Genomic DNA, 14,912 nt, shown 5'->3' with positions numbered 1-14,912 from the left:
GAGTTGACTACAAATTATTTTTCCATTTGTATGTAGGTGAAAATTTGCATTGTTTCCAGATAAGTGGCTCATTTTAATCTATTTTTAAGTAAAATATAGCCTTTAAAAATCAAAGGTAGTGTCTTTTCTGATGTAAATCCAGTGAAAATCATCAGTATTTTCTCCTTCTACTTTTGTTTTCTTCCCTTTGACATTTTCTTCAAATAAGTTATTCATAGGTAAGATGGAGAAAATGACCTAGATTAGCATTTGGACAAAAACATTTTGTTAGTGCTGCTTCTGTTCTGACATGAAATGATGGCAGAATGATTTTGTTGGCAGATTGAAGGACTATCCCCAGTATTGTCAGCATTTGGCTTCTATCAGTCACTTTATGCAATTTCCACATCATTTACAGGAGGTAAGTGCCCTCTGTACCTAGAACCCAAATAGCTGTGTAGTATTTGGAGGGTTTAATATTTTGGCTTTTTTTGTAGACTTGATGGTAGTGGCATTAAGATTTCATAATAATTGGCATGATATAGGTATACATATTAGTTGAGGTTGTTCATTTTGTGGCCTTACAAGAGAACATGAAAAAATAATCATTCTTGGATTATCTTTTCTAAGTAGCAGGCTTCAAAAACTTTTTACTCATTCTTTTAACCTGATAATGGAGTTGAAGAATAAACAGTTCTACTAAGAGAATCTTTATCTTAGGTAAAGTACAGACACCCTGCCTCATTCTAAAAGGGATTTGGAGTGGGAATCTTGTGTGTAAAAATGTGAAATTTTTATGAGTTAATATGAGCCAAAGCTGTTACGCATAAGACTTAGATCATGTTTATTAAAAATAAAGGCTTCTTAACACTTCCTTAGATTCCTTTGAGGTGTGGTTTTTGTTTTGTTTTTGTTTTTGTTTTGAGATGGAATCTTGCTCTGTTGCCCAGGCTGGAGTGAGACAATCTTGGCTCACTGCAACATCTTCCTCCCGGGTTCAAGTGATTCTCCCATCTCAGCTTCCTGAGTAGCTGCGATTACAGGCACCTGCCATCATGCCCGGCTAATTTTTGTCTTTTTGTATAGACGAAGTTTCACCTTGTTGACCAGGCTGGTCTTGAACTCCTGACCTCAGGTGATCTGCCCACCTCTGCCCTGCAGAGTGCTGGGATTATAGGTGTAAACCACCGCACCCGCCTGAGATGCTTATTTAAAAGGAGTCAGTCCCTGGGAAAATAGACCTAGGGAATATACATTTTAAAAACCATTTTATATGATCATTGTTATTACTGAAATTTGAGAAGCATTGTTGCAGTGACTGATTTTAGGTTAATTGATAAGCATTATCTATACCTTTGTCTTGGTTTTGGTCAACATCAGTTTATATAGAACAGGGAAGTTGGTTAATTGACTTTATTTTTAACATACAGTAGACAACTTTATAAGATCTTATTTTAAGAAATCAGGATGATCAGAATTTGAACCTACTTGATATTCTGTATTTTAATTTAGTTCAGTGCTCTCTACCTCATCCTTCTAGGTTTATTAGGAGGGCGGGGTTATTGTAATGACTTAATCTCTGGGAATGTGGAGTATATTCATTCAAGTGGACTGAGACAAATTAAGAGACAGGAATATGGAGCTTGAAAGACTTGGAGAAAGAGTGAGTTAGCAGGAGAGCGATCACTCAAAATTAGTCCCTAGCACCCACTGTATGTAGCAAGATAGCCAGAGAGAGAGAGGAGAGAGAGAGAGCATCACTTTCTGTACTTTGTCAGCATAAAGGGCTATACTTTCTTCTGAGACTCTCTTTCCTACTTTAGAAATGTCCCTCTAAAAATAAAACTGTTGTATACATAATTGGTAGGTTTAGTTCTGCTAGGTAAGGACTGTTGAAATAGCTTCGGGATCCTTATGTCAGCAGTCTAAATTGTGTGGGGACAGGCTATGTAGAGTATTTTTTTGTAATAGCTTTATTGAGATAATAATTCATACTACCACGGTTTTTGTTTTTTAAGACCTTTGGTTTCTCATTGCTGCCTAATTAGAAAAGAGATGAGTTACTGTATGAATTATTAAGACTTTTAAAGTTTGCATTTTTTAAGGAGATTAAAGGCATTTATATGCAGTATCTGGGGCTGCTGCTTTAGAAGTTGTTTTGCTGTAGTTCTCTCATAAATATTAAGATTTTATCGCTGAAGGAGTTCATGGAATCTACTTATGTACTAGTGCCAGGGTATGGGGCAAAGAGTATGGGAGCTAGATGAACCAAAAAAGCATTTATGCATGTTTTTTACTCTCTCAGAAAAGAAGAACATATAATGCAGACTTAGCAATTAAGGTTAACTCTTTTTCCTCTCCCTACCCTTTTAGTATATTGAGTATGGACAGCAGTCTAGAGATCCTCCTGTGAAAATGCAAGGCTCTATCACAACCCCTGGAAGTATTGCACTGGCTCAGGCCCAGGCTCAGGCCCAGGTTCCAGCAAAAGCTCCTCTTGCTGGTCAAGTTAGCACTATGGTTACCACCTCAACAACCACCACTGTTGCTAAAACGGTTACAGTCACCAGGCCAACTGGAGTCAGCTTTAAGAAAGATGTGCCAGTAAGTAGATCTGTCTTTTTTCTCTTCTAGGATTTATGATTATATCACTAGTGAACATGTATTAGAATTTTACCATAACATGCCTACCAAAAAAGATAAAAAAGACCAACATTTCTTCCTTTGTATCTCCCATCCTTATATTTCCCAGAGGCAAACATATTAATAGTTCACTATTCTTGCCCACGTTTCTAATATACAATCATACCATGTGTATTTTTTAACACTAAGTCTGTATACATTATTGGACTTTTTTCAGAGAAGCACTTCAACTTACTTGCTTTATGTACTTTATTTATTTATTTTTTTAGCCTTCTATTAATACTACAAATATAGATACGTTGCTTGTAGCCACAGATCAAACTGAGAGAATTGTGGAGCCCCCGGAAAATATCCAGGAGAAAATTGCTTTTATTTTCAATAATCTCTCACAGTCAAATATGACACAAAAGGTGAGCATGCTGTCATAGTTTATAAATTCCTTCTCTTTTCCTTAATGGACTAAAGGATATATTGTTGACCCTTTTACATACTCACTTTAAAGGTAGAGGTAATAAACTCAAAGGGAATATGTGTATTTAATCTAGTGGTTTTGGTAAACATAAAATAGTACCAATTTTTAAGGTTTTGTTTTGCAGCTTTTTGAAATAAGCTTAATGTTCTTGTGGTGATAGAAAGTTTCATTTGTACTAGTCATTAGTCAAAACTCATTTTCTCCCAGAGACTATTCAGAGTATTTATTACAACCTAATAACTGAGGCCGACTTTGTGAAAAGCATAAAGAATGCCACTTGCCTCCTCAGATTACATGGTAAGACAGTATAGTTGACCCTTGAGCAACATGGGGGTTAGGGTTGCCAATCCTCTATGTAGCCAAATCCTGGTATAACTTTTTATTCCCCCAGAACTTAACTATTAACAGCCTACTGTTGACCAGAAGCCTTACTGTGATAACACAAATAGTTGATTAACACATATCTTATATGCATATAATACTGTATTCTTAGAATAAAATAAACTGGAAAAAATACTATGAAGAAAAATTATAAGGAAGAAAAGATATATTTACTATCTGTTAAGTGGAAATGATCATCATACAGGTCTTTATCTTCATGTTGAATAGGCTGAGGAGGAGAAGAGGAAGTCTTGGTGTCTCCGAGGTAGTGGAGGTATTAATAGAAGAAAATCTACATTTAATTTTACTCTGTGTCATTCATATCCTTGTTCAAGGGTCATCTGTACTTGGAAACACCAGAGTTAGCTAAAGATTCCTGTAGATGGAAATTTAGGAAAGCATGGTTCTGGAATTTTCCCCATTCTTGGTTACACTGTGGGTCTGTTAATGGCAGCTTGTAGATTAGTAATTCATGTGGAGATAGGGGACTACATGTTTTATGATTTTAAAGCTGAAAATGACCATAAATGTTTCAGTCCGAATCACCTATGGGTTGAGTTGTGATTGACTATGGAATTGAGCATACTCTTCTTCATAGCATCTATCTGGTGTGAAGGAAAGTCATGCTTTAGTATCTAGTTAGTTTTGCAAGGAGCCATTATAGTGCTGTAGAGAGTGCTGTATAGTATGGTTCATAGAAACCAAATGTTATTTTATCATAGTGTAATTCTGTGCTTCCCATGTCGTATTGACTGACTAGGTTGAAGAGCTGAAGGAAACCGTGAAAGAAGAATTTATGCCTTGGGTTTCACAGTATCTGGTTATGAAGAGAGTCAGTATTGAGCCAAACTTTCATAGCCTGTATTCAAACTTCCTTGACACGTTGAAGAATCCTGAATTTAACAAGATGGTTCTGAATGAGACCTACAGAAACATTAAAGTAAGAGTTGGTTCTTGTATTTTCTTTAATTATTGCTTTGAATTTAGAAATATTTGATTATATAGGTAGGATTTTTGATATTTTTTGATATATATTGTCAATATTATGTACCTCTGGAAATTCCTGTAGATTTTGTTTCTTACATGGAACTAAATTTTATGAAGAACTTAAACTTATAGGCATACCCTGTGCATTTTCTTTGAAAGTAACCACTATTATAAATTGTTTTTGTCGTGTCATGCATGATTTTAGAACTTTACCATTGTTATGCATAAACAGCATAGTATTGGTTAGCATATTCTATATGGTGTCACCCTCTGTACATCCTTTTCACTTTTTTTTCGCTTGCTTTTTTTTCCTCCCTTGGATATTATTCGTGATAATGCTCTTTGCTGTAGTCCTTTGTTTTTTTCTTTTTAATTTTTTTGAGGTGTGGTCTCACTCTGTTGCCTAGGCTGGAGTGCAGTGGCACGATCTCGGCTCACTGCAGCCTCCACCTCCCAGGTTCAAGCTATTCTCTTACCTCAGCCTCCGGAGTAGCTGGGATTACAGGTGTACCACCACGTCCAGTTAATGTTTGTATTTTTAGTAGAGACGGGGTTTCACCATATTGGCCAGGCTGGTCCCTAACTCCTGACCTCAGGTGATCCACCCTCCTCAGCCTCCCAAAGCGCTGGGATTACAGGCATGAGCCACTGTATCTGGCCAGTCCTCTTTTTTAAAAAACAGAAAATGTAGTCTTGTGGAAAACCATTGTATGGATTTGTATTGCTGCTGGGCATTTGTGTTGTTAATCACTTCAGCTATTATAAACAATACTGTCCTGAATGTTTTCATTTATATCTTGTGGTATTCAAGTGCAAGATATCTTTATACTCAAATCTGTTTATGGAATAGCTGTTATCTAGGATTCTGTGCAGTTTAAGATCAAACTCTATGGAGCCGAGGCTTATTCAACAAAATTCAAGTATTTTAATTTCTAAACCATCATTTATTTCTTAGGAGGAAAAACTTCTAGAACCAGCATACAGCTATGGTCATTCTTTGCTCAATAACTTGGGTCATTGGTTTAGGAACCAGCACTATATTTAAACCTGTGGATGGGAATATTCCCCATTCTTGGTTACGCTGTAGTGCAAAAGAATTCCTGGCTCTTTGTTGCACAGCTGACTTGTGCCATTCTGCTGTTGCTGTATGGAGTTAAGGAACATGGCTCTGTTTCATTTTTATTATCTGATAGCAAGGGCGGTTGGGATACATAAAAGTTTTCACATACTCCACAGCAGAGTTTCAAGATCTTGGTTTTTAAACAGAAGTTTAAATATAACCCTAAATCAAGAGGTACCACAGAGTAGATGGGTATATACATGTGTGCATACCTGCAGCCAAAATACTCTCCTATGTTAATTCTGTCCCCCTTAGAAAAACAGTAACTGGAGAATCAATTAAATGGTTTGGGTTTTTTAGAAATTTGAAAAGAAGTATATAAACAGTATTATACTCTATCTCAGAAAGTTATCTTAGTTGACTGCAGAGATTTGTTAATGCCTGGATATACTGAGGATTGCAATAGGAGGGTAATTTGATTATATTCCTTTGTATGCTTGCTTCCTTTAAGGACTTAAGCATGGCTATCATCCTCATTTAAATTAAGTTAGCACTTCAAAATAGCTTTGTACTTAGGTCTCTGCTTTAAACCTAGCCAAGGTTTTCAGAGTTGAAAATACTTTTCTAGGGGAGGATAGCTGACACATAAGTTTGTGTTCCTTTTGAATTTTGTACAATGTGTTTGTACCTATTTTGAAAAAAAATGTAAAGACTTCTTAAAGGTAAAAATGGCACTGTTGAATCATGAACACAGCAAAATGATATTGATAATGATATACGGAGTAATTCTACCTTGGGGCCTGTTCTTAGAAATGATGACTTGTCTTTAGGATAATGGAATTCTCAAATACTTAGTTGAGTTTTCTTTCATAAGCTCATTCTCATATCTTTCTTAATCTTACACTATTTCAGGTGCTCCTGACCTCAGATAAAGCTGCGGCCAATTTCTCAGATCGTTCTTTGCTGAAGAACTTGGGACACTGGCTAGGAATGATCACATTAGCTAAAAACAAACCCATCTTACACACTGTGAGTTTCAGCTAAATGTGTAAAAATTGAGAATCTTCAGCACATTATGATTACAAGTATTGGCTGTTTGGAGCTATTTGATGATTATTGGGGTTTTATAAGACTTTGGCCCATGTTTTGAGTTGTTAACCCCTTTTTGTAAGACAAGAACTAGACATTATGTTGATTCCTGTTTTGGGATAAGTTTGGCAAAATACTTTTCTTTGGTTATGTTATACCATTTTGGGGGGGTATATTCCTAGCTTTTGAAAGTATTTTTCTTATTCTAGGACTTGGATGTGAAATCATTGCTGCTAGAGGCTTATGTTAAAGGACAACAAGAATTGCTCTACGTAGTGCCCTTTGTTGCCAAAGTCTTAGAATCTAGCATTCGTAGTGTGGTGAGTAGATTTTAATATTTTATTTATGGCTAATTCCTAAGCATTGCTTTGTTTTAGCATGAGATCAAGAGATTATATTCTTAATTCTTGTGAGGTAAAGCTAGTTAAATCTGTTTTCCTTTATGGCACTTGGATTTCCAATTTGAGAGGCTGGGTAAAATAGGAAAGATTGTGAAGGTTGGCTTTGATTTTTGGTGTTTTGTTTTGTTTTGTTTTGTTTTTGAAATGTGATATAGGTGAGAAGGCTAGGGGTTTTGTTATGGCTACACAGGTATAAGTGTTTATTTTTGTTTTTTTTTTTTTTAATCCTTGTTTTTTGTTTTTTATTTGTTTTACTCCCCCCCCACCCACTTATGTTGTGTTGAATTGTTTTAAATAATCCAAATTAAAGGGCACCTTTTGGGCCAGCTTAACATAATAGCTTTTCTTTAGGTTTTTAGGCCACCAAACCCTTGGACAATGGCAATTATGAATGTATTAGCTGAGCTACATCAGGAACATGATTTAAAGGTAATTTACTGCTTCCTTGTCCTCTGGAACATTCTTTGCCTTCACATTATTAAAACTTACAGTGAAGACAGGGTAATTTGGGGGAAGTACTATAGTAACTGAAAGTAGAGTATATTATGAATAAAACTGAAGTTTTCTTTTAAAAATTCTAATCTAACTCTGGAACTATGCAGTTAAACTTGAAGTTTGAAATTGAGGTTCTCTGCAAGAACCTTGCATTAGACATCAATGAGCTAAAACCTGGAAACCTCCTAAAGGATAAAGATCGCCTGAAGAATTTAGATGAGCAACTCTCTGCTCCAAAGAAAGATGTCAAGCAGCCAGAAGAACTCCCTCCCATCACAACCACAAGTAAGTGTGCTAAGTAGTCAAGGAAGGCTTCTGTTAGCCAGGATATTCTCTTAAATGGTACATGTCCACGTATATAGCAAACTATAATTTCCCACATAATGTAGTGGTGAAACTTTGTATGCATTTTGGTGAGCCTTCTAATTATTAAGCAAAAGTAATGACTACGCCTTGTGTTACCATCTTAGATTCCATCCTGGCAGTCATGCATATTATTAACTAAATGTGATTTAATCAGTTGCCTCTCATATCCTAGCTAGGCCGGGTTATCTCTGTTGTGTGAAGTTCCGGAAATAACTGCATACTATGATGGCCTGTTAACCCCTCAAATCTGGGTATGGCTAGACCTGCTCAATCTGCCAAGGGAATTGGACTGTTTTATCTACATGAAGAAGATGAGAGAAGGGTGCAGGAGTGTTGGATGATTGGGAGTTGTGGTTAGAATAAATTGAACTTTTCTTTCTCAGTCCTCAGCAGCTGAGAATCCCCAGATAAACCAAGAAACAGGCTAGGTTGAAAACAGACATCTTAATATAGACTGAGTTTGTAGGACTTGGGCCTGAGAATGTGGCATGGCTGCTCAGTTGATTTCTGTGCTGTGGGGCACTGCCGCTGACATACTTTTAACGTGCTTGGTGTATATCTCTGTTATAACAGAATTTCCCTTTCAGGGTGGGAAAAATAAGACCTGCTACATCCTTCCCTCCTCCCCCAATTAGTTTAATTAGATAATGACCACTTAATAATATTAAGCTAATTTTATAGTAAAGTCAACAAATGTACTTTTTAAATCTCTTTTTATTACTTTACATTTAGCAACTTCTACTACACCAGCTACCAACACCACTTGTACAGCCACAGTTCCACCACAGCCACAGTACAGCTACCATGACATCAATGTCTATTCCCTTGCGGGCCTGGCACCACACATTACTCTAAATCCAACAGTAAGTAAACACTGCTTCATTCTCCCAGCTTCTAGTTTGTGATAAAGTAAACTTTGTTTGGTCACCTTTTCTTCAGCTCTTTGCCCTTCCCTCTGGATTCCTAGGTTGTAGAGTTGTCAGAGAGAATGGAGATCTAGAACTGCTGTGTAGTTCAGTTGGGATTTTTCTTCTTCCCTTAAGAAATAGAGTGATTAGATGTTGGTTATATTGGTTCCTCATATCCAAACCCATGATACTAAAATTTAGCTGGCAATAAAATCACAGTCTCCAGGAATTCCTTACACAGAGTAAAAGATGGTTAATGTATACCATAGCTTTTTATTTTCTTTATCTTGTCACTTTAGCCTTCTGCAGTAAGCCATTTCTTCCAGCTGAAGGCTGGAAATGAGCTGATCGTGCATGTGTATAAAATTTCTAGGCTAAGATCTTGAAGTAGGACTTAGTACTTTGAGTCATATTGTTGTGGCCTGGGTTCCGGAAGGAGGTCTGATATAATATGGTCATGTAAGATGACCTCTCATCAATCCTTTTTCCTATACTTAGTATTTGCTTTGTACATTCAAGGGGAAATTGTATTGTTATCTTTAGTCTTTTATTCTACTTAACAGAATATATAATCCAGAATCAGGTGAGTGGAGTTTTCGTTGTCCTTTTTAGAAACTGAAAATGTTCACAAATACAGGAGTAATATTAATGCATTGAGCTTTTTATTAAAAGGAATTGAAAGGGTATCAGAGAAATCATTTTAACCTTTTGTCCACCCCCCCCCCCCCCCCCCGGCCAATAGACATGCTACTTAGTTTTAGAGGGGTGGAGTGAGAGGCAGTGAGACACCTAGATCCAAAATTATGATTCATCTTTAGAATACTCTCAGTGTTCTGAACACTATTATATGCTAGTTTATTTTATTGTTTTAATTCAACAAGTTAAAGGGACCAAGTAAGTTTTGGGGCATAATTTATGCCTACAATAAAAGATTAGAAACAGCCTTTCAAGTGAAGCCAAACATTTCAGTGGGTACTGTAAAATGCTCACTATTCTGATAAATTAATTTTAATATTAATAGTTTTTGTGGGAAGTCTTTTTTCTGTAAATTTGATTCTTTATACATTTTTCAAGCTAATAGAGAAGTTGCTTTCTTTTAAGAGCACTTGAGCCACAAATTTTAAATAAGCCAGCAGTGTGTCTTTAAGTAGTTAATGCATTATTATAATGAACAGCTTGTCCATTAAACTTGGATTTTAAAAAAAGACATATATATATTATTGTGTATCATAGGGTATACTAAATACTTTTCCCTGTGTGGAGCCCAGTTTCTGTTACCCAAATTTTCCATTGGTTAACTTTTAAGTAGAAACTGGTAGTTTTTGGTTAATCTTGATTTACAAAATCATGAATGTGATTGCCAGTAGGAATTGGATTGTCTTATTTAAACAAGGTGTTGACTTTGCCCTCCCCAACCCCCCAGATTCCCTTGTTTCAGGCCCATCCGCAGTTGAAGCAGTGTGTGCGTCAGGCAATTGAACGGGCTGTCCAGGAGCTGGTCCATCCTGTGGTTGATCGATCAATTAAGATTGCCATGACTACTTGTGAGCAAATAGTCAGGAAGGATTTTGCTCTGGATTCGGAGGAATCTCGAATGCGAATAGCAGCTCATCACATGATGCGTAACTTGACAGCTGGAATGGCAATGATTACATGCAGGGAACCTTTGCTCATGAGCATATCTACCAACCTAAAAAACAGTTTTGCCTCAGCCCTTCGTGTAAGTTGGCTATTTCGTTGATATAGGTACAAAACATATTACTACTTGTCTGTAATAATTTTTTTCTTTTCCTGTATATGGCACTGGGCATTACCACTTATTGTTAATAATCACTATATTTGTTTGATATCTTCCATCATGTTAGATTGTAATTCTGTGAGGCAAAGCATCATGGCTGTGCTTTTTTTTTTCTTCTTTTTTTGCTGTTGTATCCTCAACACAATGTTTGACAGATAGTAGATACCCATATATTTATTGGTTTAAATAAATTAAGATTTAAAAAGGAAATGTGAAATCTAACAATCCTCATTTCTGTTAATCAGGAAGGATGAAAGCTGTTTGAGAAGGCCGATACAAAATGACTTAAAGTGATGTTGCATGTGCACACACTTTTCAAATAGTTCACTTACTAGTTTTGAGTCTCAGATATCATGGTTAATAATTCAGGTATCATGATTAGTAATTTGTTTACTGCTTTACTGATTTTTTTTTGGGTTTTTGCCTTTTTTTTTTTAATGTTTGTTTCATGAGACAGGGTCTCACTCTGTAGGTTAGGCTAGAGTGCAGTGGTGCAGTCTTGGCTCACTGCATCCTCCACCTCTGAGGTTCAACTGATTCTCATGCTTCAGCCTCCCAAGCAACTGGGATTACAGACATGTGCTACCACGCCCAGCTAATTTATGTATTTTTTTTAGTAGAGAAGTGCTTTCACCATGTTGGCTAGGCTGGTCTCAAACTCCTGGCCTCAAGTGGTCTACCTGCCTCGGCCTCCCAAAGTACTGGGATTACAGGTGTGAGCCACCACGTCTAGCCTGCTTTACTGATTTTAAGACATGTTCACCATAAACTGATAAGATGTCTAGGATATTTTTGTCTTAAAAGTGAGAAAGCTGTTAAGACTATTTCAAGATCACAGCTGATTGATTCATAAGTAGAGTCAGAACTTAAAATGCATTTCCAAATGCACTGCATTTTCTACTATCCTGTCTGTCCACATCAACTTTCAAGTCTTTTTTTTTTTCTATTCCCCCCACCCCGCCACCTCCATTAATAGACTGCTTCCCCACAACAAAGGGAAATGATGGATCAGGCAGCTGCTCAGTTAGCTCAGGACAATTGTGAGTTGGCTTGCTGTTTTATTCAGAAGACTGCAGTAGAAAAAGCAGGCCCTGAGATGGACAAGAGATTAGCAACTGTAAGTGTTTAGAATTTGCCTTTTAAGATTTTATTTCTTAATTTAGGGAAGTGCCTTATAACAAGAACCTCAGTGACTTTTTTTGTTTGCAGGAATTTGAGCTGAGAAAACATGCTAGGCAAGAAGGACGCAGATACTGTGATCCTGTTGTTTTAACATATCAAGCCGAACGGATGCCAGAGCAAATCAGGCTGAAAGTGAGAATTGGGGCTGTGTCTCTCCCCATCCTGTCTTTGTTTTATTTTTAATGTCCTTGTTGATTGAACTCCTTACTGGGACTAGGACAGCAGGGTTAAATGTTGTTTATGAGAAAACATCTTAACTTGATAGCATTTCACTTAATGGCTGCCTGTGGAGCAGCTATGGAAATAGCTCTAAATTCCCTTGCTCCTCCAAAGTTGTTGAAATGCTACTACTGTAAGGAGTTCATGCGCCTTAACTAGTTTTCATGTTTCCCACCTTGGGCTTCTCACATTAATGGTTGCTTATTGTTCCCAATGAGACAGTGGTAAATCTGATAATACTTACCAACTCCAAGGGAGAATTGCACTGGCATCGTCCCATGTGAGGCACTTTCCAAGAGAAACTCTCAGTTAATTTATAAATGAGGTGACTCTTAGCAGGATTCAGGGAAATGAGAAGCCCTCTTCTGAACTGCATTTGTTAGTGTGCATGTATGCTTAATCATACTGTTATATGTTGTAATGACTCTTGTGTCCCTGAGCTTACTCACATGCAGACTTTCCACTTTCAAAACAGTTTATTTTGATTATTGAGTGAATTCTGTCAAAATAGATTTTCTTCTTTCAAGGTTGGTGGTGTGGATCCAAAGCAGTTGGCTGTTTATGAAGAGTTTGCACGCAATGTTCCTGGCTTCTTGCCTACAAATGACTTAAGTCAGCCCACAGGATTTTTAGCCCAGCCCATGAAGGTAAATGTGTTTTAGATTAAATCAAGTGTTTTGCCAATTAATTTAAATGTTTTTGACATTTAATATATGTTTTTGACTTGCTTCCTGGGAGAATAATTTACAGGGGAACCTATAGTTTTTGAGTTGTAGGTATTCTTTGTGTCCAATTAAGTATGACATACAGGGGATTAAAGAAAAAATTGACGTGGGTGTGGGTGATTTATCTTTAATGTTTGGCCTAATTAGAGGAATTTGCATGGTAACATAATAACTTTTGGGTTTTTATTTTTAAATTTTGTTACTTATTTTTTTGAGACAGGGTCTTTCTCTGTCACCCAGGCTGGAGTGCAGTGGCGCGATCTCAGCTCATTGCAACCTCCACCTCCCAGGCTCAAGCGATCCTCCCACCTCAGCTTCTTGAGGAGCTAAGACTACAGACGTGCACCACCTTGCTCAGCTAATTTTTGTATTTTTTATAAAGATGGGGTTTTGCCATGTTACACAGGCTAGACTCAAATTCCTGACCTCAAGTGATCGCCCATCTTGGCCTCCTAAAGTGCTAAGATTACAGGCCTGAGCCATTTATGCCCAGACTTCCCATTTTTTAAATAAAAGAATTTTCTAAAATTTTCAAAGGTGTTTACAGAAAACTTGGAAATATAGGGAAAAACATTTTCCTGCTGAACCAGTTGAGAGTAAGTTGCTGACCTGATAGCCCTATCACTCCTGAATCCTTTGGTTTGTATTTCTTATAAAACCTTTTTCCTGTGTGACCACGGCACAACCATTAAGGTCAGAAATGAATACTAATACCTTACTCCATGTAATTCATAGACCTCATTCAAGTTTCACCAAGTATCCCAATAATGTATAGTAAAAGACCTGTTTTAGAATCATACATTTCTTCAGTTGTCATATTTTTAAAGTCTCCCTCAGTTCTAGCTGGTATAGGTAACTCAGTTTTTCCTCATCTTTCATGACCATAACACTTCTGAAGATTATAGGCTATTTTCTAAATGGCTTGATTTATTTGTCCAGTGTATTCTCATGGCTAGATTCAGATAATGCATTTTAAAAAATAGAAATAGCTCAGAAGTAATGCTGTATTCTTATTCTGTCCTATCAGGCTTTGACAGTTGGACTGAGTACTCTACTTTTCATGGTTTGAAACACTTTCTTAGGATGTAGAGGGCTTAGTAGATGGTGCAAGTGATGCTGCCCTCAGTCTGTCCCGTTATTACTAATGCTCTCTTTTATCACTTGATTATGCTGCTGTCTGCCAGGTTTTCCTCTCTCAAATGAAACACCTCTTCCTTTGTGCCACCTTGTACCACCCCACTTGATAGTATTAATTCTGAATAGCTCAGGAAGAAGGAAAAGAAGAGACCCTCCATGTTTGAATGTAAAAAGAAGAAAAAGGGAGTAAACATACTAATAGACCTCTATTTGATACATGTGTCAATAAAAAAACCTTAACATTCTTTTGTCTCTTGTTGGTTGTTTCCTTCTCTAAAACAGCAAGCTTGGGCAACAGATGATGTAGCTCAGATTTATGATAAGTGTATTACAGAACTGGAACAGCATCTACATGCCATCCCACCAACTTTGGCCATGAACCCTCAAGCTCAGGCTCTTCGAAGTCTCTTGGAGGTTGTAGTTTTATCTCGAAACTCTCGGGATGCCATAGCTGCTCTTGGATTGCTCCAAAAGGTTGGTTCTTAAGCTATTACTTTTAGAAAATGCTAGGTGTGTAAACATTTATTGACCTGTGCCACCGTCATATTTATACAGTTAAGCTTAAGATTTCATAATATAAATCAAGTTCTATAAGTAGGTGATTTTTGTTTTCCAATGTAGAATGTAGTCATAGAAGTTTTGAATGGTAAAATTGGAAATCTTTATTTTTTTCTTAAAGATATTCCTGAGATGTGATTTGAAGAAACTTTAAAAGCCCTTCAATTGTGTGTGTGTGTGTGTGTGTGTGTGTGTGTGTGTGTGTGTGTGTGTGTGTGTGTAAGAGACAGGGTCTGTCTCTGTCACCCAGGCTTGAGTGCAGTGACGTGATCATGGACTCAAGTGAGCCTCCCACTTTACCCTCTCGAGTAGCTGGGATTACAGGTGCGCACTGCCAAGCCAAGCTAATTTTTAATTTTTTTTGTAGAGACAGGTCTTGCTTTATTGCCCAGGTTGTTCTCAATCTCCTGGGCTCAAGTGGCCTTCCCTCCTGAGCCTCCCAAAGCATTGGCATTATAGGCAGGAGCCACTGAGCCCAGCTGCCCTTTAGATTTTGAGGGACAAGTTGATCC

At 37.2% G+C, this 14,912-nt stretch overlaps 1 protein-coding gene and 1 non-coding gene across 8 annotated transcripts in view; both read left to right on the top strand.

Annotated features, from left to right (window-relative positions):
* The window catches only part of CNOT1 (CCR4-NOT transcription complex subunit 1), a 108,157-nt gene that overhangs the window by 75,071 nt on the left and 18,174 nt on the right, over positions 1-14,912 (top strand). For all 7 annotated transcript variants that reach the window (XM_007993536.3, XM_038008393.2, XM_007993537.3 and 4 more), the window contains 14 exons: positions 322-400; positions 2,353-2,583; positions 2,892-3,032; positions 4,236-4,415; positions 6,435-6,551; positions 6,821-6,931; positions 7,364-7,441; positions 7,615-7,792; positions 8,606-8,736; positions 10,205-10,501; positions 11,556-11,696; positions 11,789-11,893; positions 12,508-12,627; positions 14,125-14,316. In XM_007993536.3, coding sequence (XP_007991727.1) covers positions 322-400; positions 2,353-2,583; positions 2,892-3,032; positions 4,236-4,415; positions 6,435-6,551; positions 6,821-6,931; positions 7,364-7,441; positions 7,615-7,792; positions 8,606-8,736; positions 10,205-10,501; positions 11,556-11,696; positions 11,789-11,893; positions 12,508-12,627; positions 14,125-14,316 — 2,101 coding nt within the window. The remainder of the gene's footprint in view (positions 1-321; positions 401-2,352; positions 2,584-2,891; positions 3,033-4,235; positions 4,416-6,434; positions 6,552-6,820; positions 6,932-7,363; positions 7,442-7,614; positions 7,793-8,605; positions 8,737-10,204; positions 10,502-11,555; positions 11,697-11,788; positions 11,894-12,507; positions 12,628-14,124; positions 14,317-14,912) is intronic.
* On the top strand, positions 5,494-5,628 carry LOC119627766 (small nucleolar RNA SNORA46). The gene has a single exon (XR_005243999.1). It is a non-coding gene; the product is annotated as a small nucleolar RNA SNORA46 (small nucleolar RNA).

This window comes from Chlorocebus sabaeus, chromosome 5 (genome assembly GCF_047675955.1).
Source record: "Chlorocebus sabaeus isolate Y175 chromosome 5, mChlSab1.0.hap1, whole genome shotgun sequence".
NCBI classification, from domain to species: domain Eukaryota; kingdom Metazoa; phylum Chordata; class Mammalia; order Primates; family Cercopithecidae; genus Chlorocebus; species Chlorocebus sabaeus.
Note: the sequence above shows the minus strand (reverse complement) of the source record. Positions and strands in the feature narration are given on the sequence as shown.